Source organism: Sceloporus undulatus, chromosome 5 (genome assembly GCF_019175285.1).
Source record: "Sceloporus undulatus isolate JIND9_A2432 ecotype Alabama chromosome 5, SceUnd_v1.1, whole genome shotgun sequence".
In the NCBI taxonomy this organism is placed as follows: domain Eukaryota; kingdom Metazoa; phylum Chordata; class Lepidosauria; order Squamata; family Phrynosomatidae; genus Sceloporus; species Sceloporus undulatus.
The window spans coordinates 141,403,837-141,431,807 of NC_056526.1; the positions used below are offsets into that span (position 1 = coordinate 141,403,837).

Sequence of the window (27,971 nt, forward strand, 5' to 3'; positions counted from 1 at the left end):
CAATTTGGGACGAAAATAAAGGTCAGCACAGCACTTTATCTTTGAATTATTTGTTGCTTCATCACACTTTGAACCTATTATACATCTAATTATTATGTATATGTCTGATTATACATAAACTTCTTATTTAGGTATTACTGCACATAGGCTACAAACAAGAATTACTAATTTTTAATATATAAAATGAATTAAAGGAACTAGGAAAACATTTCCCAGTCTTTATTGTTTATATTCCAAATGCTTTAATAATTCCCAATTCACAAAAGAAACACAAGAAAAAGGGTCACTAGATTCCATTTATTTATTCTATTGTTTTTTAAGTACGAGGTAAAGTGTGACCAATGTGTTTAGTCCTCAGTAATTGCACAGAATGGTTATACTATCCTCAAATCAAACAGAAATGTAAATTTAAATTTCTACCTCCAGTAAGAGACATCAAATTAAAAAGAAATCTACCAAACTAAAAAACTGGTAGTTGTGGAAATGAGATATAAAAGAATCTGTCTCCAAACCACAGGTGACTTTTTTGGTTATTCACTATTCTTACTGGTTCATTTGGACATAAGTACTTGAATAAAGAGGCAGAGTGCAAAACTATATAGAATATTTTTATCTCCACAAAAATATTTTTTCATATTGTAAAAATAATGTTTCTTGCCTGCTTTTTGTCAAAGTAATTCAGCATATCAGCTTATCATTTGTTTCAGGCCCTAACTGAAGTATATTAAAATACAGACATTTAAATTTTAGAAGGTCATTATTAATTCAACCTTATCCCTGAGGCTAGGATCATTGAACCATTCCAATAACTTCTTTCCCACTTCCACTGGACTGGAAAGGAAGGTCCTGTAGGTCAACAGGAAATCCTCTATAAATGTTGGATCCACGACTGAATGTTCTTCCACCAAATGCATTGTTAACCTTTCCGGCGTTCCCTATAAAATGTAAATGTTCAAACATCACTACACATGAATGCATTTCAACTTGCATCCTTTTGCTTGTTTCATTAAAGTCAAGACAGAATGGTATAGTTACTGGACTATATTTACAATGAGAAAATACTCTGAATTCTAAAAATCAATAATTTGGGGGAGAGGGTTCCCTCATAAGATTCTTATTCTGCAGTATCTGTAAAATAGGAAATGATCAGTATAGTATTAAGATATAGATTAAAAAGAAATGTTGAGAATTTCTGTTTATATATAAGATTATGTAAAATTGCCATTCTGGACATTGTGATATACAAAATATACCTTGATAACAATATGACCTTTTCTTGTTCCAGTGCGATCCAATTCCCTATGCTCTTTTACCATAACAATCTCTCCTTCCTCTTCTACCTTTTGCATGTTTTTTTCCACTTGGTTGAGGATGCGGCAATAATCTTGCTGGGCTATGCACACAAACTAGAAAAGAAGACATATTGCAAAAGATATACTCAAGACTATTAATTTTTTTAAAGTTTTGATTTCTTTTTATGTTGCTGTTTTTTCCTTGTTTGCTATTGTTTTGTCAGTCTGAAGTGTAACAGAAACAATGACACAGTCAGATTGACTCAAAAATAAACAGCTTTAAGTGGTTACTTTTCATTGACTTATCTTTGTATTTAGGAATATGCTTATTTCTTTACATTTGTTTTGTCAAATCTAAGATACTTTAGACATAAAATTCCACAGCTTCCACAATTTCTGCTTTAGAACAGCTGACTATTAAGGTTATTATAAACAAGATAAATTTCTACTATTACTGTAGCGTTAGCATCCTTTTACACAATGAAAGAGCAAATGTGCCTTATTATAAAAACTAGTAAGATAAATTCTACTATCATTCTTGCCTTAGGAAAATGCGTGATTAATTGATTCAATATGAATTAATGACTATCACAGTAATCTCATATCACTATCTTCCTTTTCCTGTTTCCCCAAATAAAAGTTAAATTTAGTTGACATTTTCTTTAGGGAAATTCCTAGCTTTTGTCTTAAGGACATATAAAAAGTGAATGATATTTCTCTTTCTCTAATGTGTGGTTTCCATTATTGACTCAAATAGTTCTTAAATGATTTCTTTTCTTTCCTCACAATATAATTTCCTACCATAAAGAAATTAAAACAAAATCTATTATTATTTCTAGCAGGCATTCAGGGCCCATCTTTCCCAAGCACACAACATATTTCTAAACTGAACAATGTTCTTTATATTCCCAGTTTGTTAGCACTACTGAGACTTGACAGTTTATTTTGTTTTATAATATATGGACACTACACAATTAAAGGACATCAGTACAACTTGAACAGCCACAGATCTGGCCTATAGGATTCTGACATTCAGAGTTTTCTTCCAGAAACCACACACTCAACTAATTCCACGTACCCAACCAAACCATAAATTCTGGGATTCCAGCACAAAGACAGATCAAACTGTTATTATCATGTGGTGTGGAAAAAAAACATTTTAATTAATGTACTTCTATCTTGGAACATGAACCTTATTTTTTATAGTCTTGCATTTCAAATCTATGAAATTTACTATAAAATATTCCTGCCAAGTTCATTAAGTATGAATAGTGGATTTTCATTTTCTATGCCAGTATATGAGAGAAAAAATTCACTTATTTCTAGATTAGACAGTCATATATTTACATTATTTATTATTTTCATGCATATGAATCTAATTTAACCTCCTCATTCAAGTACAACTCTAAACACGTGTCTAAACATACTTTAGACATAGAACACAAAACCATATTATGACTAAATCATTCTAATGTGTATATACTATTCTAAAAACTGATTCATATTTCAAGTTCTACCTGGCAATCATCCACTTTTGTTCTCATTACTCCTTTCATATATTCTTTGTCCATGGTAGGAGAAACACCAAAACTGTTTCCCATACATAATATTTCTGTTCTTCCATCAGGATACATGACCTCCACAGAACCATTTAAAATAACAGACCAGGAGTCCAGCTGAAAATAAAACAAAGTATGTGGGACATGCAAACAGAGCAAAGTCATTTCACTTTTTCAGGTACATTATACTATTTACTTTAACAACTGCTTGCAACATGAATGAAACGGAGATTTGTTCTGGACCCCCCGCGTAAGGGAAATTGAATTTATGCTCAAATCCCATTAACTATAATGGGGTGCGCTCCCATGGCACGCCGTGGTGTGTGCACCATGGGCACGTACCCCATTGTTTCTATTTGGGCTTGCCTTCTGTGTGAGCTCAAGTCCACAGAAGGCAAGCCCACAGAAGGGGTGGGCCAACTGTATAAGAGAAGTGATAATATATATTTCTATATATACCTAGAATTATCAGATGTGCATGGGTGTGGCATACGGGCACTACATTTCTGCATACTTTGCTAACAAACTTTACATACACATAGAATATAAGACTACTTTCTTGGTAGGAAAAAGAGCTTATTTCTGAGTTATGTTCAGGATAGAAAAACACTGGTTATTTCTATATAACATGTACAGCACAAATGCTGGTTAGAAAACTGCAATATTTTAACCATATGCTTCATGCAATCGACAAAATCTGAAATCACTGGTTTGGGAAATGCTCTCTTTGCATCTGGTAGCTGGTTGCTTAGTTTGCACTGAAGTATTCAAAACGTTTATCTAAGCATAAGCTACATGTTTTATTCAGGGATCTGGAAAAGGATCATGCCACCAAAGACTAGAATGGAGGAGATGGCAGTGATAGATCTCACTACCTCATATCACAGTCCATTTAAGCTGAGTGTGAAAGCTTGGACAGACATGGCTACTTTCAGGAAACAGGGTGCAATCCTACAGGCAAAGAGAACAAAAGCCAAGCAGGGCTAAGAGGGAATCTAATAATGGTTCAGTATTCTGGGTCCTTTCTCAATCTCTAGTGCGCCTCATGGAAAAGGTGCAGAAACTGAGATCTCAAGCCAATATGGGCAAGAAAGACACCACCTACACCGCTTACCCCTGATAAGCACAGAGCTACAGAAGACACCATGAATGAAACAGGTCAGAGAAGGAAAGCCATGCTAGCACCTATGATAGAGAATCCAGTGCAGATATATATAGATATAGATATACTGACCAAGAAGCAGCAGCAAGGAAATAGTAAAACATCCCACTAGTCACTCATTAATGCACTGGTTTCTTGCTTGTTCCAAGGGCCAAGCATGCAATAAACTTTTATGCAAAGCATAGCAAAAAAAAGTGTTAGAGTAACATAACATTATGAGCGTATATGCTCCTTGAAGTAATCTGTAGACTTATGGCAACTCCACAAATTTCAAAGGGTTTTTTAACCTACAGCACCTGGCATTTTCCCATCAAGCACTAAGCAGTACTGACCCTGCTTAGCTTCCAAATTCAGATGAGAACTTTAGGATACACTTGGGCATTAAAATAAACTCTGTTAAAGGAGTCTCCTGTCCATAAAAGGTAAACTTAAGTCCTTCCTATACTGAACTGTGGTAATGATGGGTCTAAGTAAGTCTTTACTTATGGAATTATGTGCATTGCTTGAACATCTTAATTTCACTCAGAGGGTAGCTGCACTGGACAGGGTCGTCCACACCTCTCTGGCTATTGGCAAGGTCGGGGACACTGTTATACACCATCATATTAGGAATGCTAGGAGCAGGTCACACTCTCTCAGTCTCAGAGTATGGCAATGATAAACCAACTCTGAAGAAACTTGCCAAGAAAACCCCATGATAGGTTCACCTTAGGGCTGCTGTAAGTCTGAAACTACTTGAAGGCACACAGCAACAACGAAGAAGCATGAACCTTAGGTATGAGATGAATAACTGAACAATTATAATTGGGGGGGGGGGTCTTCATCTGGCAAAATCCATTGGGTATAGACCTAGAGGTTCAAGTCAAATATGCACTATACAGTACTGAGTTTGGAATGTATTCCTGTGGCCACTAGTGGGTACAGCATGGGTTGAAGACTGGGCTGTGTCAGACATATTGTGCCAAATGCTGTTTTTTTTAAAAACTTCCCCCATCTTGGGAGTAGTAACAACATGGCAAGAAGCATTTGCTAATACAAGGCTATATAGTGCACCATTGGCTTATGCAGGGATCTGTTCTGGATCCCCCTGCATAAGCCAAATAACGTGCATGCTCAAGTCCCATTCAAGTGAATGGGACTCGTGCATGCAGCGGTGCAGAGGTGCACGTGTGCCACGGGCGCACGCCCCATTCATCCAAATGGGATGTGCCACCCCTTGCGCCCCACGTGGCATTGCACATAAGCTCAAAGCCGCATATAATGGAGATGCACTGTACTTCTAGAGCAAAAACCAAGAAGTGGTGAAAATAATTTTAGACATTCTGCTCTGAGGGAGTAATGTTTTTGGTTTGACCGTTTGTCCTTATTTGTTTACATTTGCTTCTGAATGAGGTACATTCAAGGTTTAAACAACAAGACTGCAGATGCATTGTCTTGATTCCAGACAATACATGCTGTCAATTTTACAGCAGATCAATGCAAAAGTTGAGAGCTTCTCAGTTTGTAACATTCTCAGGGCATACATATCACAAATGAATCTCCCAGCTAGCAACTACCTCAACTCATGGAGACCCTGTGTATGAGACATCTACAAGCCCTCCACTGCTCTGCTTAGATGTTGTAGATGCAGGCCCTATTTGAGTTTCACCATCTGATGTATGGTCTTCTACTGCCATCTTTCCTAGTATTATTGTCTTTTTTAATGAGTCATGTCTTCATATGATGTGACCAAAGTACAACAGCCTCAATTTAATCATCTTGGCTTCCAGGGAGAGCTCAGGTTTAATCTGTTCAAGGAAAGATTTGTTTGTCTTTTTGGCTGTACATGGTATTCGCAGCACTCTTCAGCACCACATCACAAATTAGTGGATTTTCTTTTTATCCACATTCTTCACTTTCCAGCTCTCATATTCAATGGATTGGATAATTCTAACTTTAGTGCTTGGCTGTATATCTTCACTTTTTAGGATCCTCTCTAGGTCTTTCATGGCTGCCTTTCCAATTCCTAGTCTTCTTATTTCTTAACTGAAGTCTCCTGTCTGATCACTGTTAGATTCAAGGCACGGAAAATCTTTAGCTACTTCAATTTCTTCATTGTCTAGGTTAGATTTATGTAGATCCTCTGTGGTCATTATTTTTGCTTTCTTTATGTTCAGCTACAAGCCTGCCTATGCACTTTCTTCCTTGACGTTCCTTAGTAAATGTTCCAAGTCCATGATGTTTTCAGCTAGTAGCATGGTGTCACATGCATATCTTGGATTGTAGATGTTCCTTCCTCCGATCTTTACTCCTCTTCCTTCTGAGTTTAAATATGCTCTTTGTACAGTATCTTCTGCATACAAGTTGAACAAGTAGGGTGATAATATGCAGCTTTGCCTGACTCCCTTGCCAACTGGAAACCATTCTGTTTCTCCATATTCTTTTCTAACAGTTACTTCCTGTCCTAAGTACAGATTTCTCATAAAATCAGCATACATTTTTGAAAAAGTTTTTATGAATCAATTTTACAGGCAGATTAATAAATTCATATAAAAGCAATGTATCAATTTTATAGAAATGTCAAAATTGTGACCAGGCTACCTCACCCATACTGAATGAAACACAGTAAAATAAACAATACTACAACATTATTATCTTGGCTGATATTAATTTAGAGTTGTCTGGGAGATTCAAGTAGTTACAATCTACTCACTTCTTCCCCATCGTTTAGAACAATGGTCCCTGCCCTTTCTACGACTGCAAACACCATCACAGCACAGAGTTCTCTTCTCACTGACATTGTCATATTAGCAAAAGCTGGTAACTGATGCATGAATTCCAAGAGTTGCTCTGAAAGAGAGTGAATTAATTAAGTTACACATGTATAATTTTATTTGTCATTAAATTCTGAAACTCAGATTACTCCGTAATGTTATATATTGTAAAAACATTTTAATTGTTTTGTTCTTAGTCTAACAAGGTTAAATTAACCACTTGTACTAAGCAAATACATTGAAAGAGTTGTCATCTCATCACATCTCTTCCACTGATGGAACTGTTGTTAAGTATAATATTCCCAAAAACTAATCCAGATTTCTATAATTTATATGACAAATGTGTTCAAACATTTCAGCAGGAGCAAGTAATACATTTTGCAAAGCTATATGCATTAACAAAAGTATAGTCAGTTTCAGGATATTTTATTATTTATTATTGCCTTGAGTATCATTTCAGTTAAATTTTGGAAAAGAAAATAGTTTGGCAAGGATCCTGAATGCTACTAAAGGAAATGAAACTATCTTGCCCCTCATTCTAGCTTCCATGTTAGCTTACCAATATCATCATCTGTCCTGTCTATTGGGTCTTTTTCTAGGCAGTCTCTAACAATATCCCTGCTCATCAGAGGATCAGAAGCCCTCTCAATATCTTCTTCATCATCCTCATCCTCAGAATCCACTGCTGTCTCTGGTAACCCACTCAGGTCCATATCGCCAGCTTCACTTTCTGTGGCCTGGAATGATGATAAAAGTATTCTAAAATTAGTGTTTTCATAGGATGCATCATAATCAACAACATGTAAATTAAATTACTACCATCTCAACAAAAGACCAGTGGTGCAGCTTTTCAAGACACTTTACTATAGTATACATTTATTGAAAGAGAGATAAATATGTCATAGGCATTCACTACAAAATAGCAACACCTGCCAGCACTGATAAATATCAATGACTTTATCAATAAACAATAAATAAATAATTAAAATGTTTAAAAGAACTTGTGGTGTAATATTAAACAATCAAAATATAACCATGGTGGCCCCACAGTTAGTCTCAAACTGGTGCCGATCCTTCTATACAATACACACCATTAGAGTATATAAATCAAGAGCCAATTTCATCATTTCTCAAAAATTAAATTTACACTCTACCTATCAAACATGATCATTTCATTTTCTCATGATTAAAATCTATTGTGCTACTTAGTCAAGTAACTTTCTAAACTTACTCTGATCTATACAGTCAAGGCAAGCTATTTTTTAAAATTTTATATTCCATTTCATTTCATAAGGGTAAGCTTTAAACAAGACAGACTGAATTCCTATACAATTCCTATTTTGTCCCAGACTTTCCCCTCAAGGAGAGCTGTATTTAAATTGGGGAAGGTTTATGAATATTACCACATGGTACTGATAGAACTTGCAAATGTTATTTCAGAGATACTAGCTATAATCTTGGAGAATTTGTGGAGAAAACATAAAGGGCTAGAAGCCTAGAGATGGGGAAATGCCACCATTTTCAAAAGTTGGGGAAATGTGGATCAGTGAAAAGTTTGTCCAGTCAGCCTAACATCAATACTTGATAAAATTCTAAACCTATTAATAAGTAATTGATTTTTGAGCATGTAGATAACAATTCCTTGATTGCTGATAGCAACACCATTCTACTAAGGCCCAGCATGGATTTATCTGTAAGAGATGCCAAACATCTAAAGGATGAAGCAAATGAAAACAATGCCAAAGAAACTTTAAAAATTCCAGCAGGCATAACTGTGCTTGCACTAAAGGTTGAATGGATGAGAGAATAGCCAGGAGGGCGGGGGTGTCAGTGCTTCCAGGACAGATTACACTCTTGCCTTTCACTGAGGATGGTTCCTTTTTAAATAAGAGTTAAAGGATACTACCTATATTGACCTGTGGATAGGTTTTTTTGAGTCAATCTTTTGACTAAAATTTCTAGACTTATACATGAGTACATACAGTAAGATATCTCTATGCCATAGTAGACCACAACATGATTCTAAACCCATACTCTTATTGAGGCTACAAACTGAGTCTCCCTTATTTCAAATGCTTGGGAACAGAAGTGTTTGGGATTTTAGAGGGTTTTTTTTTAATTCTGGAATAATTGCATACATGTAATGAAATATCTAAGTCTGAACATGAAATACATTTATGTTTGGTATGCATATTATACACATAGCCTGATAGTAATTTTATACCCAATATTTTTAATAATTTTCTGAATAGAATGTTTGTGTACACTGAACTGAACCATCAGAAAGCAAGGGCATCGCTATCTCAGCCACCCATATGGACAATTTTGGCTTTTGGAATATTTTGGATTTCAGATTCAACCTGTACTATAAACCAACAACAGCTAACAAACTCAGTCATGTTTGGAAGCAACCACAGGCCTCGGAACAGCTTGCAGTCAATAAGGTTAACTCACTGTGGCTGCTTCTTCAAAGTTGCCAGAAATTATCAAGAGCTAAAGGCACCAGAACCTTCCTGAGTTTGGAAGCTAAGCAGGTCAGCCCTGGTTAGTACTTGGATGGGAAACTGCCAAAGAACACTAGGTGCTATAGGCTATGTTTCAGATGAAGAAGCTGGCAAAACTACCTTGGTATATTGTAAGCTTAAGAAAACCCTATAAAATTCATGAGGTCACTGTAAGTCTACTTGAAAGCACATAACATACATACACATAAAAAGAAATGCACAAGCAATGGATGGGGAGCTAATTGACTATCATGCAACAGGTGTGCTCAAGGCCTGGTATTCATTACTGAATGAGTTGCCCACCTATGAAGAACAGTTAAACAATCTGGGTATGTTTAGTCTGGAGGAGATAATGTTAAGGGGAGGCACAGTGGCCATCAAATACCTAAAAATCTATCATGAAGAGAACTGATTATATGAAGAGATTCAAATTGCTACTGATAGGTCTGTGTTGTAAGAACTCTGGGAGTTACTACTCTTCTCTGTGAGCAAGAGAATCACCTAGACACCATATTATCTGCTGACTTGCACTCTCAAGGCCAAAGAAGAAAATTTGCTAATTAATATAACTACCACTAGAAAAGGAATAGTTTCTCACACAGGTGGCAAGTGTGAGAATGCCATGGATATGTGGGCTGTGATTAAATCTGCCCTTCATATAATGGGGCTTGCTTCTAAATGTTGGACCTTGGAGCCTGTTTATTAGGTTTATCGCATGGCACTCTGAGGAATGGGAACAGAATGCAATGGAGGGAATGGAACGGAATGGAACAGGGAGAAAATGTGTGTTATTGCACAGGAGAATGCCACCGATGCCGCTGGAAGTTCCAATCCATTCCCCAACCATTCCACAGCAGCCAATTTTGAAGAGCAGTCCTTCAAAATTGGCTGCTGTGGAATGGTTGGGGAATGGATTAGAGACTCCCGGTGGCATCAACGGTATTCTCCTGTGCAATAACACATGTTTCCCCCCCAGTTCCGTTCCGTTCCTTTCCATTCCCATTCTCCAAGTGCCGTGCGATAAACCTATTTGTTTCTCGCATTGACTGGCTACTTATTATCATGTTACAGTGGTTCTGGATCTTATATTTGTTGAGACCTTTTGCTTGGTATGCAATAGAATAGGGGTGCAGTTATACTTTTTAATTTTTTATCTGTGATACTCTTCCCAAAGTGTTCAGCTTTTCCTTGCACTGTAAATTAACCTACCTGCTTGGAGACAATGTGAATGCTGGTAATATGAATCATTTCACTTGCTGGTCTCTTAGCTATTTCTACTATAGAATGGGTTTTGTCTACAGATTAAGGGGAAAACTGTGGTAGCAACTTTCCCTTGTTTCCTTTGATTCCTATGGATGTTCTGTGAGGTGTCCTGGCTCAAAGTGGGCTGAACAGAAGGTATGATGGTGGCATGACAAACTTGCAGTGCTTTTGGTCACTCTGGAGACCATTTTACACTGGTTTGAAAAGTGGACATTAGAAGAAGTGGTAATTGGTTTAACTAGGTTCTTTTTATTTTCTCCTTTGGCTATGCTGGGGGTACTTCGATGGAGCACAAATGTTATCTGTTGCTCCAAGTCTAAATGCAATGGATGGAAATAGTAATGAATCAATTAGCAAAACAGTAAGGAAAAATAAAACAGATTGCCCTGTGGAAGGGATGAGCTTTCTAGCAGTATCTAGTCTTTTGACCACCATTTGTTAGTGGAAAGTAGCTGCATCTTGCATCACAAATGCTGAATTGACCAGAAATTAAGACTACATGGCTTACAAAGACATCTCAAATTCTGTGAAAGTAAGGCAAAGATTTCCCCATGATTTCTACATCAGTATTATTTCAAACAATTTCAAACCCTTCCATGAGACACACGATCATAATAAAATGGTGTTAACATGTATAGGATACTGACATCAGTAATAACTACTTTTTAATAATCTTTAATCAGCTAACAAATTCACCAGGCAAAAAGAGGGAGGTCTCAGTGTGCTATTAGTATGCCAAGGAATTGTAAAATTAGTAAAACAATCTTTAGAAAAATAAGTGAAGGAAACAAATCTATCCTAAAATACAGTCTGTGAAAACTGAATGCCAGGATGGTGTGGAATAAAGCACATGTGGGTGAACCTTGGTTGCTCTGCCTGCTGCCTGCCTAGCAATGGAAAGAATTTTCCCCCTGCTGTCTAACTGTTAGCTGGGTAGCAGAGAAAAACTGCTTTCAAATAGAAAAAACTATTGAATGAAGAGATTAAACAGTGCTATAAAGCTATTATTATTATTTAAAAAGAAGAACTTAAGAGACAGGGTAAAACATATGAAGTCACCGTGTCTCTACCACAGAGGAATAATAGTATCTGCCAAATCTAAATCTGCCATAGATCATACAAAAATGAGGGTGGTGGACAGCCAACACATAGTTTAAGGTCTTTAATAGGTACCCAGAGGTAAACACATTTTAATGTTTCAGTTTTAAGACCAGACATTCAATAAATCCCACATATATCTGCCTGTCATCTCAAATAAAGCTGCTTTTTCCTCAGATTTGTATTTAGTATCAAAGCAGCTGCTAAGCTACAACTGTTATGATTTTAAGGAATGGAACAGTCTACTGAGAATGTTCCCAAAACTATCGCTTTCAATTTGATGCTTACAAGGGATGGGGGAAAATTCTAAAGATCAAGTACCTGTATGAAAGGATAGGCAGCGTTATTCTTAAAAGTGAATTTGTTTAATAGGCTGTACATGCTAGCCATTTTCCAGTTTCAACAGAATTTAAATATGGACTGCATGCTATATAGCTAGATAATGTAATACAGTCATCCCTCCATATTTGCAGATTTGATATTTGCAGATTTGATTATTCACGGATTTCATTAATATGTTCTCTCTAGGACTGTCTAGGTCCTCCAGTACAACGTTGTGCTCAACTTTAACTAAAAGTTGCACTGAAAGACCATTAGCTACTCCAGTGCCATTCTATGATCAGTGTATGTTGGACACTGACCATGTGGTGGAAATTCCTTGTTGAAATATAAAAACTATAGAAAGATGGAGTCACTTTTGTCAGCCAGAGAGAGTTTTTGAAATAAAGGCTTGGAGTTTAGGAAAACTAGAGCAAAGGAATAGTGAGTGCATCTTGACCTAGATGGAAGCTGGCACCAGTAGAAAGACATAACATAAACTACTGAGATAAGGACATCCAGAAGCAAGGTTAGAAGGAAGGCTAAAGGAGGGGGTAAGGAGTGATGATGCAGTTTTAATGTATGCATGTATTTCTGTTCTGATTGTAAGAATTCTGTATGTTTAAATTGTAATTAGCCAATCAGGTGTATTGAAGAAGCTCCTTTGTCTTGAATAATATAAAAAGAGCCATTTTGTCTTGTTCGGGGTTCTCAGCTTTTGGAACTTGAATTCCACTGAGTTCAATGTTTTCCTTTGTCGACAAATGGAAATAAACTTATGGATTTTCAATTATTAGGTCCTCTTGCGAATTCCTTGCTCTGCAAATCTAGAAATCTAAGTTTCCTGAAATTTCTGTTACAACCACAGAGTTGCACTGGAGGACCTAGAGATTCCTAGAGAGGTGTCCTTCAGGTAAAAACATGGTGTTTTTGTTATTTGCGGTTTTCCCATATTCACAGGGGTCTTGCTTCCCTAACCCTAGCGAATATGGAGGGACAACTGTAATTACTGAAAAAACACCATACACATGTGCTAAAGAAGTTGCAATGAAATAAATAAATCTATGAATGTTCACATTACTATATATCATTCGCTTTTACAATGAATAAGAGCATAAAAATATTTTGTTCATTTAAAGCCAATGATTTCCAAATTCTAGCCCTCCAGGTGTTTTGGACTTTAACTCCCAGCATCCCAGACCACTGGCCAAGGTGGCTGAGGCTTCTGGGAGCTGAAGCCCAAAACACCTGGAGGGCCAGAGTTTGGAGATGGCTGATTTAAAGCAGAGGTGAGCAACAGGGGCTGGAAGACAAATTGGCCCTACATGAGGTGCTGGAGGCTATCCATCTTGAATGAAAGCCATATTATTGTCCAGAAATAGCCAATAGCATTTGCCATGCTTCTAAGGAAGAGTATTATTAGACATTTCAACATGTTTGAGGGCATTTGCTTCTCCCCCTTTGCCTTTTTTTAAAATGTCCTCTAGAGGCTTTCTGTCAGCTTAAACAAGCATTACTGCAAAAGAGGATGTGAGAGGAAGTCCAGAAAATAACTAAAGAGGTGAAGGCAAAAAGCTCCATAGTGATGGGCAAGGAGTCTCTTGGATGTAAAAAGGAGGCACAACACGGACAGATAGCTATCACAAAAGTATTGAAAAAAGTATTGTTGGAGTGGACCATGGCTGACATCAGAGGGGAGGAACTCAGAAGCCAGCGGAACAGGTGGCAGAGGAGGTGGAGGTGAAAGCTGCTACAACGCCCTCTGCTGGTATGACCCCTGATGCAAGCATGGCAATGGCCCAGAAGCGATGCTGGAACACCCCTGGATCAATTGAGATGATGATGCTAAATTTCAAAGGAACGACGGGGCTACCTTAGAAGTTTCAAGGGCTACATGAAAAACTGAAAAGCAATGTGACTGTAGAGAAGAAGAGAAGAGAAACAATTGCAGAGATGGAGGCAAAAGGATCAACAGTTGTCTGCTGCAATGTATGTGCAATGTTTGTCTTTTTGTCAGGAAACCTCACCAACTACGCCTGTTGGAAGAGAAGTGCACTACAGCTATGTCTTGAGTCCCTTCAATGCATCAGGGAGCATGAGGTCTTCCTGGACAGAACACAGAGACAACTGATCCTACAGAATCTACAGGAAGAAATTGCCAAGAAAATAAAGAGCACTCTGTCAGTGAGGAAGCATCCTGGAGGAAAGTCATTGTCAGGAACAGACCATACATATTTTTTTTTTACAAAAGAAAAGTATATATGTATGTAACAAATGTAAAGGTGGGGAAGCTTTGAATGGAAAGGTGAAATCAACTTCCTCTGATATAGTTGTTTAAGTTCATTTTTAAGTGAACTTGCTTTTGCTCTTCTCTGCTACAACCATAAGATGATACCTGAGTTTTAGTGATGAAGGAAGAGAAAATTCTGCTAATAAAATGAACATCAGTAAAGACAAATGCAATTTTTTATATTTGGATCACAAAAACCAAATGCATAGGATGGGAAATACATGGCTCAGCAGTATGAAGAAGTTTGGGATTACTGTTGATCATAATGAGCTTTTTTGCCTCTGTTGATGAGTCAGCAGTATGGTGCTGCAGCAAAAAAAGACAAATGTTATTTTAGCCAGCCTTAACAGAAGCATAGTTTCCAAGATGAGGGAAGTAAAGGTCTACCTATATAGCTGACCAACACAGGTCAGGCCTCATCTAGCATATTGCATTCAGTTCTGGACACCTAATTTTAAGAAGGATATAGACAAGTTGAGCCAGGCTCAGGAAAGGGCAAGGAGGATGGTAAGAAGTACGGAAAACAAAATATATGAGGAAAGGTTGGAGGAGATGAGCATGTTTAGGTTGTTGAAGAGAAGGCTGAGAGGTGACATGACTGTATTCTTTAAATATCTCAAGGGACATTAAAGATATGAGAGGGCAAGACTGTACTCTGATGCCCCAGAGGGTAGGACCAGATCTAATGGTTTGAAGTTACAGGACAAAAGATTTCACCAGAACATTTGAAGGAACTTCTTGGCAGTGAGAGTGGTTCAGCAATGGGACCAAATGCCTAGACTAGAGACTGGTGGGCTCTCCTCTGGATTTCTCCAGAAACAGGCTGGACAGCTACCTGCTGGGGACACTTTAGCTGGAGATCCTGAGTTGAGAAAGGGATTAGACTTGATAGCAGATGAGGATCCTCCCAATTCTATGATTCTATCTCTCTATTGAATGAAAGCCTCAAAAAAAGATGAGCTGCCCCCATTTCTAAAAACATAGCAATATGGACAGTAGCAATAGCAATAGCTATAACATTTCTATACCACTTATCAGTGCACAAAGTGTAAGCTAACTGCCCCCAACAATCAGGGTACTCATTTTAGCAACCTCGGAAAGATGCAAGCCTGAGTCGAGCTTGAGCCCTTTCGCTGATATAGAACTCGCAACCTTATAGTTTGTGAGTGAGTGGCTGCAGTATAGGCATTTAACTACTGTACTGCGCCACCAGGGCTCCTCCATATAAGTCTGTGGTATTATCAGCCATTTGGGGCAAAAAGAATAGGAGGATGTGTATGGCTCCTTAGCTACAGTTTGCTCATCCTTGACTTAAAGTTTCATTTTAACAAAAAAAAGCCTGTAAAGCTGATATATTACTTTCTGGCATATTCTTGTGAACTTGTAAGTGGCCAGATCAACTGACAAAAACGTGTGGTAACAGATATTTATGAACAGAGGCAAAAAAGCTAGTCAATCACTGGTGGTTTTTTCTATATTTTTTTAAAAAAAAAATCTAAGTTATCAACTGAATTACACGGGGGAGGTGACTTTCCCCCCAGAGCAGCACAAAGGGAAAACTATACATCACTGTTTCTCCTTAAGCAGCTCTTTTTTACAGATGTACCTGGGTCTTATATAACATTTCCTTTTCAACAAACCAGTGCTATAAACAGTAACAATTCCTTTGTGACCAGTTAGGTTGTCAACCTCCACAGTGAACAAACAAGCCTGATGTGAATCATGGCATTTCATAACTGTATTCTCATGGCAGGGTAAGAGAGACTATTTGTATCTAGCTATTGAAAATTTTTAATAGGTAATTAACTGACAATTCTTTCTGAAGATAATCTCCAATTATAAACAACAGGAATTACTTATGAGCACAAAAGTGGGTAATTCTGTATTACACGACTGAGCACAAACTGCTTAACCTGATCTTCTAATTAAATAAGTAAAAAACCATATACCATATCTTTTCCAATATATGTGAAAGTATTTCAATGACCTTCCACAAATAATGATTTCAGGATGATCACATATTTCCTTTTGGCAAAGAATTCTTGCCTTAAATGGATTTGTCTTTTATGTATAACACATGACATACAAATTTAGAAACAACATGAATATTTAAACAGGAATTTTCTCAGATTATTGCCAAAAGCAACTCAAGATTCAGTTTCATGATTTATTCAAATCGAAGGAGATCTGTGAATGTATTTTCATTGCAAATAGCTACTCTTCAAGTTAAACTATTAAACATTTGCTTATGAAGCAAATATAGGAAATAGTTAATTGAGTATGCAACATCATAAATAAATGTAAAGTCGAAGACTTTTATGGCCGGCATCCATAGTTTTTTGTGGGTTTTTTGGACTATGTGGCTATGTTCTAGCAGAGTTTCTTTCTGACGTTTCGCCAGCATCTGTGGCTGGTATCTTCAGAGAAGATGCCAGCCACAGATGCTAGCGAAAACGTCAGAAAGAAACTCTGCTAGAACATAGCCACATAGTCCAAAAAACCCACAAAAAACTATGGATGCATGGCCACATAACCCAAAAAACCCACAAAAAACCATAAATAAAGTTTACAGAGCATATTTTTCATGTGACAATCAAATATGGAGCTGCACAATTAATTCTCTGTGCAATTTTAAAGGCACGCATAACAAAGTACAAAAATGTCATGCTGAAAAAACCTACACTAACAAGAGCCACAAAATAGTAAACAATATTAAAGCTTACATACTTTACTACTACTTTAAAAAGAGAGAAGTTAATGTAAATAGTCAAGATGGAACCATTTTGAAAAGTAAGATTACCTATTGAACCACTGTCCCATATCCACAAAAATATCTTAATTCCCACAATTTATTTTCCAACCCCTTTTTTTGTATAATTCTTAATTGTGTAAACTAAAACCTATGTTCCTTCTCCATTTAACAAACAGTAATGGGACTGTGTAAAAATGATTAGCATTCATTCTTCAGGATCATCTGTCTCTTGAGAATGAATGTATGTCAAATAGGCCTATTATCAAGAGAAATTGAATATACAAATGTGTAACAAGAAACTGTGTTTTTGTAGATTGACTCACATCAGTGCCAGCCAGCCAGCCAATGGCCAAAGATGACAGGAAATGTGGTCCAAAGCAAACTGAAGGTTCTATGTTTCTGGAAGGCTACTCTGGGCTATAAATCTCAGCTAGGGTTAGGGAACCTAGGTATCTCCATATCTAAACACAGTTAGCACTGACTATGGTGAGCCGTGATGGAATTTGTAGCTCCTCGTGTATGATCCATGTAGTTTAATAGGAATATTTAACTAGCAGAACTTAACTGAACAACTCCAGGTCCCATGTAACCACTTTATGGGTTTCCTATTTTAAAGATATCTTGTTAAAAAAAATTAGTAAGTAACTTTGTTTGCTATCATACCTGGTAGATATCAGATAGGCTGCTGCTTCCTGAATCACTAGTGATGCTACATCCTGAATGACTAGATGAAACGTGGGTCACCTGTGGATGGAGACTGTCAGTGAGGTGCAATTTTGTAAAATCTGCAGGAAGCTGTAGATAAAAGTACAAAAGATATAATTAATTAAAATGTGTAGCAAGGTACAAGTGTCATAATCATTTAAATGATGCACAATACATATCTCTCTGACAATTCTAAAAATGTATAAAATATATTAAAGAAATTATTAAGTCAGAAGGGTTGGGGGTAACAAGTTATTGGATTATGTTTCCAGGCTTTTTAGTAACTGGGACTCCTTGCATATATAACAAACAAACTATCACTTTCAACACAACAATGGTACAAGCACTGCTAAAATATAACTTCAAGCTATACTTAGTCCCAAGTGATTCCCTGTCAAGTCATGTGAACTGTCTCAAAGGAATCAGTAGGCGTTACCATGAGTGTATTTAAGACAACAGCCACTGACTTCAGTAGGGGAAAAAACTATTAATGCTTAAATATAAGACTCTTGAAGAACAAGATAAAAAGGTTAATACTTAAGTTTTTATAATAGGTTTCCAGCATCCCTGACACTTTCAAGATTACAAAACCAACTGTAAGTAGTAACATATGCTTTTGACTTGTGAAGCACTAATACAAAATGCTGTCATACATCATGCAACATGGCAACGAACAATATTGTTTTAACAGAAAAAGAGACACCCTGAAAATCAAAATCGAAGGCCATGGACAGTGTGAGGTCTCCAAATTGCTATATACCATATTATATTTGTACTGTACTACTTTTGTAAGGACCAAGTTCACTCACTCATTCACATGTAAATAACTACTGGTATATCATTTCCTCTGTTGAAGCTTTCAGTGATCTTTGTGAACAGGTTAGTCAACTACATTAATCTTTTGTGCTTTTAAATAATACACTTTTTATATAACACCCCCTACACCTATCATAGGCAAATTTCATGGGAAATATGCATACTGATGTAAGAAAAATCTAGGAGCTTTTAAATATATATATATATATATATATTGTTGTTCTGTGCTTTCAAGCTGCTTCTGATTTATTGCAACCCTAAGACGACCCTGTCACAGGGTTTTCTTGGCAAGATTTATTCAGAGGGGATTTGCCTTCCTGAGGCTGAGAGAATGTGACTTGCCCAAGGTCGCCTATAAATAAATAATAATAAATAAACTGTTTATTTATAGCCCGCTTTTCCTGGGAGATCAAAGCGGGTTACAATAGAGTACTACACAATGTACAATTTACAAACAGTATTCATATAAAAACCACAACAATACATCAGATTAATTAAAAGCAGAGTAAACATTTACAAGATAAAACTGAACTAACTAGCATAAAGTGCTGGTGAGTTCGGTTTTATCTTGTAAATTTATCTTGTAAATATGGTCTCCATGGCTGAGTGGGGATTTGAACCCTGGTCTCCAGAGTGACATTGAGAAATGAAAAATAACTATAAGAACCATTGACATGAACGGCTCAGAGGATCAAGAAACTGAAGTCATGAAGAGTGTGTCTTAGGGCACTGCTAATTCAGCAGCTGATAAAACAAGTAGACATGTGAAAATTTAATGATAATTTAGATTAGAAAATTCAGGAAACAATTTGCTGAGAACAGTTTCAGGGAGGGCCTTCATCCCTGAACATTCGAAGGAATGCATGGGAGACAGCTGAATGCATGGGAGGCAACTTTCACCCTCTTCATTTCACTGTTCTAACCAGTTTCTCTATTTCCAACTCCAATGTTGGAAGTGATCCAAGAATAGAAATAAGTGGGTGAACCAACACAATGAGCAAAAGTAAAGTAAAGGAACTTAATCTCTGGGAAATTATATGGGTGAACTGCTATTTTTCAAGGGGAAATTCATGCACAGATCTTTGCACTTATTTAGAATTCACACAACATACACCTTGCTCCAGTCAATCAAGGTTACACTTCAGACATTAACAGAATTATTTTCATCCCACATAAAACCATATATTAAAATAATAATTTCTCCTTTTATGCTCTGCACATATCTACTCTGCACATTTTCACCATCACTGAAAATGCAAATTCATACTATTAATTTGCACAAAGCATGGGACTGGTGTTCAGAGACAGGACATAGAACTTTTCTTCCACCATTTCTTACATGAAGAAATGTCATCATGGCTGCTTTAATTTTTGCATGAGTACTGCTGGCCCTCTTTATCTATGGATTCAAGCATCCACAGCTTGAAAATATTTTTAAAAGTATACAAATTCCAAAAAGTAAACCTTGATTTTGCCATTTTATATAAGGGACACCATTTTACTATCCACTGTATTTAATGGACTTGAATATCCATGGATTTTGATATCCATGGGGGGAATCCGAGAACCAAACCACAGTGGATTTTTCTATCATTTCATTTTCTATCTTTGCAGGGTATTAGTGTGCATTTAATACAGAAACCCATAACATCTTGTGTAAGGTAATAAAATTTACACTCCCAAGCTCCTTTGCTGCAACTGATTTTTTTCAAGGGATAAGTGCCCCCTTCCTCTCCGTTGACAATAAAACTTGCTGCCTGTTTTGAAGGACATGGTTTAAGTAAAGGTCAGGAAGCTCAGCTGGAGTGTGTATGTGTGAAGTGAACTGAAATATGACTTCCCCCATTTTAAAAAACAAACAAAACAAAACTGAAAAACAACAGATGCTATCATTGGTAGCTGAACATCACAAGAAGGAGAACCAACAGTCTATACATGTGGAATGAAGCAGTATAGAAGCAAATATATATTAGAACAATGTGCATGATATTGCTTAAAAGACATCCATATTAATAACCCCTCAATGTGTCTGCATTTTGATTCATTATCATTTTCAAAGCTGCTGCTGAACAGCAGAATTTTAAACAGCCTTTGCAACCTGAGTCTGAAATGATTTGGCTACTATTGATAGTCAAATACTAGCAAATAGTGGTCACTAAGAACATGAACAAGAGTATTTTATAGTGGTCCTGCCACCCTTCTAGTCCTTCTCCACTTCTAGATCCTATTTTGTTGGCAAAATCAGTCCATAGGTAAGATCATTGTTCTTATCTTAGAGAGTAACCACCTAAAGAGGGGTCTTTTCTGGAGGATTCTTTTTTTCAGGCGGAAGCCCACAGTCCTGGTCCAGTAATTTCCTAAGACTTTTCAGTATGGACACTGACCGAACCACGGCAGTCACCTGCAACACTTGTGGGATGTTTGTCTTCTTGCCTACAGAAGTGGAGAACTTCACATGCCCCAAGTGCAAGTTGGTAGCCCTCTTGGAGGAGAAAGTGCAGCAGTTGGAGTCCAGAGTAGCTACACTTCAGCATATTAGGGAGCAGGAGGATTTCCTGGACACAACAGAACTAACAATCCTGGACAAATACCACGCAGAGGAGGATGCTGGAGCCGAGGAGGTCACTTCACATACACAGGAGGCAGACAGTTGGAGGAATGTCACACAGAGAAGTAGGCCAAGAAGGGATTGTTCGGGGAGCTTGCAGCTAGAGAATCGAGTTGAAGCTCTTTCCCTTATCAAGGAGGATGAAGAAGAGCATGGACAGACTTCAGGGACAGAGCAGGCAAGCCTGTGAGTCCCACCCAAGGGAACAGCCGCTGCTAAACCTCGTAGGAGGCGTGTGGTCGTAGTGGGGGACTCCTTGCTGAGGGGTACAGAAGCAGTGATTTGTAGGCCTGACAAGATGTCTCGAGAGGTGTGTTGTCTTCCAGGGGCAAAGATCCATGATGTGACAGAGAGGCTGACAAGACTGGTCAAGCCTACTGACCAATACCCCTTCCTTTTGGTCCACGTGGGAACCAATGATACTGCAAGACACAGCCTGCAGAACATCAAAAGGGATTACGAGGCGCTTGGTAGGAAGCTGAAAGGAATGGAGGTACAGGTTGTCATCTCGTCTCTTCTGCCAGTTGAAGGGCACGGTCCAGGAAGAGAGAGGAAAATAGCGGATGTGAACAACTGGCTTCGCAGATGGTGCCGACGAGAACGATTTGGATTCTTTGACCATGGGCTGCGGTTCCATGAGGAGGGACGTCTTGCAACAGACGGGTTGCATCTCACGCCAGTTGGAAGAAATGATTTTGCCAACAGTCTCAAGAACTTGATCAGGAGGGCTTTAAACTGAGTTCCGTGGGGAAGGGAGACAATATTAAGGAAGGTGAAACAGCTGGAGAAAATAGTCAAACAGACATAGAGGAAACAAGAAAAAAAGTGCAAGGACCCAACAGTGAGAGGCAAAAAAACTTGCACAAGCAGCAAGTAAATGGGACCCGTGGTCTGCGATGTCTCTGCACTAATGCACAGAGCATGGGAAATAAGCAAGATGAACTTGAACTCCTAGTACAACAAAGCAAATATGATATAATAGGCCTCACTGAAACCTGGTGGGATAAGTCTCATGATTGGAATGTGGAAATAGAGGGGTATAACCTTTTTAAGAGAAATAGGCCAAACAGGAAAGAAGGAGGAATAGCACTATATGTCAGAGATATTTACACCAGTGAAGAGATCCAGGACACCAATCATGGAAGCCAGGTGGAGAGCATCTGGATAAAAATTAAAGAGGAGGAAAACAACAAGGATGTTACGGTGGGAGTCTACTACAGACCCCCAAGTCAGACTGAGGAATTGGATAATATCTTTCTAGAACAGATGACCACACAGTCAGAAAAGAGAGATGTAGTAGTGATGGGCGACTTCAACTATCCTGATATTTGCTGGAAGTCAAACTCAGCAAAATCCTCAAGGTCTTGCACATTCCTCACTTGCCTGGAAGACTATTTCATGGTCCAAAAGGTGGAAGAGGCAACAAGGGGGTCAGCTATTTTGGATCTGATCCTAACCAACAAGAATGACTTGGTTAATGGGGTACAAGTGGTGGGATCATTAGGTGGAAGTGACCATGTTCTCCTGGAGTTTGTTATACAATGGAAAGGAGAAGCCGGGCATAGTCAAACACGCATTCTAGACTTTAGGAGAGCGGATTTCAGTAAACTTAGAGAAGTATTGAGGGTGATCCCGTGGTCAGAAATACTAAAAGGGAAGGGAGTTCAGGACGGATGGGAGTTTCTCAAAAGAGAGATACTGAAGGCACAATTTCAAACAGTTCCAGTGAGAAAGAAAAATCGGAGGTGTCTCAAGAAACCAGGATGGATGACTAAGGAACTTTCAACCGAGCTAAGTTTGAAAGGGAACATGTATAAGAAATGGAAAAGGGCGGAAAACACAAAAAAGGAATTCAAAGAAATAGCAGGCATTTGTAGGGGTAAAGTCAGAAAAGCTCAAGCGCAGAATGAACTCAGGCTTGCTACAGAGGTTAAAAAGAATAAAAAGGCATTTTTTGGATATGTCTGCAGCAAACAGAAGAAGAAGGAAATGGTAGGGCCACTGTGTGGAAAAGATGGCAAAGTGCTAACAGGGGACAGAGAAAAGGCAGAATTACTCAACACCTTCTTTGCCTCAGTCTTCTCAGAAAAGGCAAAGGGTGCTCAACCTGAGGAGAATGGAGCAGAGGACAGAACAGGGGAATTTCAGCACAGAATAAATAAAGAGATAGTAGAGGAATACCTTGTTAATCTAAATGAATTTAAGTCTCCAGGACCAGATGAACTACATCCAATGGTACTAAAAGAACTGGCAAATGTAATATCTGAGCCATTGGCAATCATATTTGAAAACTCCTGGAAAACAGGAGAAATCCCAGCAGACTGGAGGAGGGCAAACGTCCCCATCTTCAAAAAGGGGAAAAAAGAGGATCCCAACAATTATCGTCCAGTTAGTCTGACATCAATACCAGGAAAGATTCTAGAGCAGATCATTAAACAGAGAGTCTGTGAAAATCTAGAAGGCAATGCCATAATCACAAAAAGTCAACATGGGTTTCAGAGAAACAAGTCATGCCAGACAAATCTGATCTCTTTCTTTGATAAAATTACCAGCTTGGTGGATGAAGAGAATGCTGTGGATATAGTATATCTTGATTTCAGTAAGGCCTTTGACAAGGTTTCCCATGACATTCTTGCAAACAAGCTTGTAAAATGTGGGCTAGACAAAGTAACTGTTAAATGGATTTGTAATTGGTTGACCGACCAAACCCAAAGGGTGCTCAACAATGGCTCTTTTTCAGCCTGGAGAGAAGTGACCAGTGGGGTCCCACCGGGCTCTGTCCTGGGCCCAGTGTTATTCAACATCTTTATCAATGACCTGGATGACAGGATTGGGAGCATACTTATCAAATTTGCAGATGACACCAAATTAGGAGGAATAGCTAATACTCCAGAGGACAGGATCAACACTCAAAATGATCTGAATAGACTAGAAAGCTGGGCCAAAGCTAACAAAGTGAAATTCAACATGGAGAAATGTAAGGAACTGCACTTAGGGCAGAAAAATGAAATGCACAGATATTGGATGGGGGACACCTGGCTGAATGAAACTACATGTGAAAGGGATCTGGAAGTCCAAGTAGATCACAAGTTGAACATGAGTCAACAGTGCGATGCGGCAGCTAAAAAGGCCAATGCAATTTTAGGCTGCATCAATAAAAGTATAGTGTCTAGATCAAGAGAAGTAAAAGTCCCACTCTATTCTGCTCTGGTCAGGCCCCACCTGGAATATTGTGTCCAGTTCTGGGCACCACAATTCAAAAAGGACATTGAGAAACTGGAGCGTGTCCAGAGGAGGGCGACTAAAATGGTGAAAGGTCTGGAAACCATGTCCTATGAGGAACGACTCAGGGAGCTGGGGATGTTTAGCCTGGAGAAGAAAAGGTTAAGAGGTGATATGATAGCCCTGTTTAAATATTTGAAAGGATGTCATATTGAGGAGGGAGCAAGCTTGTTTTCTGCTGCTCCAGAGAGCAGGACCCGGAACAATGGATGCAAGTACAGGAAAAGAGATTCCACCTCAACATTAGAACCTCCTGACAGTAAGGGCTGTTTGACAGTGGAACACACTCCCTCGGAGTGTAGTGCAGTCTCCTTCCTTGGAGGTCTTTAAGCAGAGGCTAGATGGCCATCTGCTGGGGATGCTTTGATTTGGATTTCCTGCATGGCAGGGAGTTGGACTGGATGGTCCTTGCGGTCTCTTCCAACTCTATGATTCTATGATTCTATGATCTACTCAATCTATACAATCACAATTATTTTAATTCTACCTCCATTTTTATTGCAACTTAACAATAATTTTCTGTATTTTTTAAATGTGTTTTGTACGTGTTTGTCGTCGTCATTATTTCTTTATGGTCACAGAGCAAAATAATATTTTTGTCTGTACTTGTTCTAATTTCCTAAACTGCTTTAAGCTCCAGTTATAGGTAAAAAATTGGATATAAGTAAGTGAGTGTGAGTGAGTGAGTAAATAAATAAATAAATAAATAAATAAAGTCTTAATGCAACTCAGTATTCAGCCACCACTGCTCTGCTTAGTGTAACATGCTTTAAGTTACCTTTCTGTACTCATGCTATATTACGAGCATAAATATTCACTCCTTACATAAACACCCTGTGCAGTACTTTTCAAAGGAGAATCACAGAACTGACCTCAAGGGCCATCCAGTCAAATTCCCTGCCATGCAGAAATACACAATCAAAGCACTCCTGACAGATGGCCATCCAGCCTCTGTTTATTAGAAGACGGGTCCTTTTTACCATCTTCAACAAAGGTGAGATAACAGAAAAAAGGGAGGGAAATAAAGTATGTGAGGCAAGGATATGTATTCATTAAACTTAGGGGACGCTAACAAAATACCTAAAAATTGTAAATAATGATCTCACAAGCCATGTAACAATTATTTTTCATGAAGCTTAGAAGTTAAAAAAAATACTGATGGGATAACTAAAACCACTTGATCATTATTCACTTCCCAAGTTGGATGACAGGCAAGAAAAATGCATCATTCTCTTCTACAGTGGGCCATCTTTATATGCAGATTTGCCATCCATGGATTTGAGCATCTGCGTATGGCAAGCCTGTATTGTCCCCAAAGGCAGCGCACACACAGTCCCTCCCTCCTCCTTCCCTCCCTCCTCTGAGGCTTCTGGCTTGGCTTTGGGGGTGGAGTCTACCGCCCAGTCAGCTGCGGCCCAGGCTTGAGTCTTGGTGCCCGTTCCGAAGCCTAGAACCAGGGACGAAGCCTCTGGGCTCCAAAACCCAAGCCCCACCCTGGGCCTGGCTCTCTTAGAGGCCCGTTGGCAGCAGCAGGGAGTCTGTAACAGATCCCTGCTGATACTGAGGGCCCACTGTAGAATTATAGAAACTTTGAATACAAAGTTGATGGGATTCTCTCGGTGTGTTGCAAAGCACTGGTTTTATTTCAATCTACCTAAACCAGAGTGTTTAAACTAGGGTTGAGGTCCTCCAGATGTTTGGGACAACTCCCACAATCTTTGTTGCAAGCTTTTGAATCTCCACTGGCTTCTTCATCAGGAAAACATGTCAAAAAATCATCAGGAGAAAGAAAAAAAATGACAATGTTAGTCACAGGCCTATATTTTGTTAAAATGTTGTGGTTGTTGTCCTGGATCTCAAAGGTAGAAACTTTTTGTCTTGCTAATGGAATTTAAAGCTTATTTCCTGGGCTTTAAGAATCTCCTGGTACCCAGATGGCCTGAAGGAGGAAGGCCCTGCCTGCATAAATATTCTTCCATATCATCTGAACTGAGCATACCAACCATAATGGTTGACAAATGCAGGCCTATAACTGTCACCTTTTTAAAATTTCTCCTATATGATTTCTAACATCTTTGCCTGGTGCCTGGAGCTTTCGGGAGTTGTTGTCAAAAACATCCAAAGGGCAGCACACCTAAATACACGTCATTTAAACTACCAGTAATAAATATGCAATTGACAATAACATAACACAGCACAAATCGCTGTTATCTCACTGAATTATTTGATAAACTTTTATCAAACCATTCAGCAATTAAAAATATTTTGAAAAAGACCTTCTAACACTTGAACATTTCTGAGAGAAGGCAACTTTCAAAAATAGAACTTCTTAAGAGCACTTAAAAGGGACAAATACTTTTTTCTTTTTGAATCTGAAATTCCAGTTCCTAAAAACCAGAAACATTGGCTTCACAATTCTTTATTTTTCTAGCTAAATTGAATATTGTACCCAATAGTTCAAGCTATATTTTCAATTTAAATTTTCTAATTTTCCATTAACAACCTTCTGTGTGGGAAACTATTTTATTAAGTTTCTTTAAGAAATGGCAAGCTGTTAAAATGTACTGGTAGGTAGAAACTGGAACACACCACTGCAGAAAGTACTACAGATTGAAGTAAGATTTTATTTAAACTGTGAATTATCAGCAGAACTTTAAGTTTTGCTCCAGTTAAACATTCATAGGACATGTGAGTATGTATGTACACACTGGTATGGAGAAACAGACACAAAGGACATCTGCTACTGGACTATTTAAGCAGCACATAAATTATGATCTATCCCCAAGAGTTTTATATTCCCTAATTTCTACACAAATATTTCTGACATTCAGGACTACCGGTACTCTCTTCTTACATAAGCCTTTATCAAAAACAAATTCTAAAATATATGATTTACAGATAAAGCACCACAATATTACAAGATGATATTAAATACAGAGTCTTTACTAACCACTACCAAACTGGTGAAACATTTTAGTGACTGTAGTAACAAGAATTTCTTTCCTCAAAAAGTCATGCATTTGGGAAGAATGGGATAAAGAAGATCACTAAGAATTCCTCAAATATATTCTGAAAACAACAGAAGTAAAATATATACTCATCTGCATGACTATAAATTCATTGTGTCAGCGTAAAAGAAATAGTCAAACCAAGTTCAAAAACATGTAATAATCTTTAAATATTTGAAAGGATACACAGTTACCATTAATGTAAGAGTGACTTCATAATGTTCAGAGCTCATCAGTATTTCAACAAGAAGGTGAAGAAAATAATCAGGTATCACTTACATGAGGATAGTAAAGGTGACAGTGAAATGTTCTGTTATTCATCATTTCAGAGTGCCCTTATAAAGAAGCATAAGGACTGCTGACACAGCTCAACCAAGTCCAGAGACAAAGACACTTCAAGGTCCCTTGGGAATATCATATATGTATGTTCTCATGTGATGCCCACCAATGTTAAAAGATCAGAGCCACATAACACTCTATAGTTCTTCCCCACAGCAGCAATTCTTCATTTCCCAAGATAGAGCTCCGGTTTCTCCTATACATAGCATGGGATCCAGTTTT

The 27,971-nt window shown here is 38.1% G+C and overlaps 1 protein-coding gene across 1 annotated transcript in view; it reads right to left on the reverse strand.

Annotated features, from left to right (window-relative positions):
- RAPGEF2 (Rap guanine nucleotide exchange factor 2) overlaps nt 1-27,971 on the reverse strand; it is a 226,347-nt gene that overhangs the window by 46,552 nt on the left and 151,824 nt on the right. Inside the window, 6 exon segments of the mRNA XM_042469076.1 lie at nt 771-935; nt 1,254-1,406; nt 2,810-2,968; nt 6,706-6,842; nt 7,326-7,503; nt 17,655-17,786. Of these exon segments, the coding sequence (XP_042325010.1) occupies nt 771-935; nt 1,254-1,406; nt 2,810-2,968; nt 6,706-6,842; nt 7,326-7,503; nt 17,655-17,786 (924 nt within the window).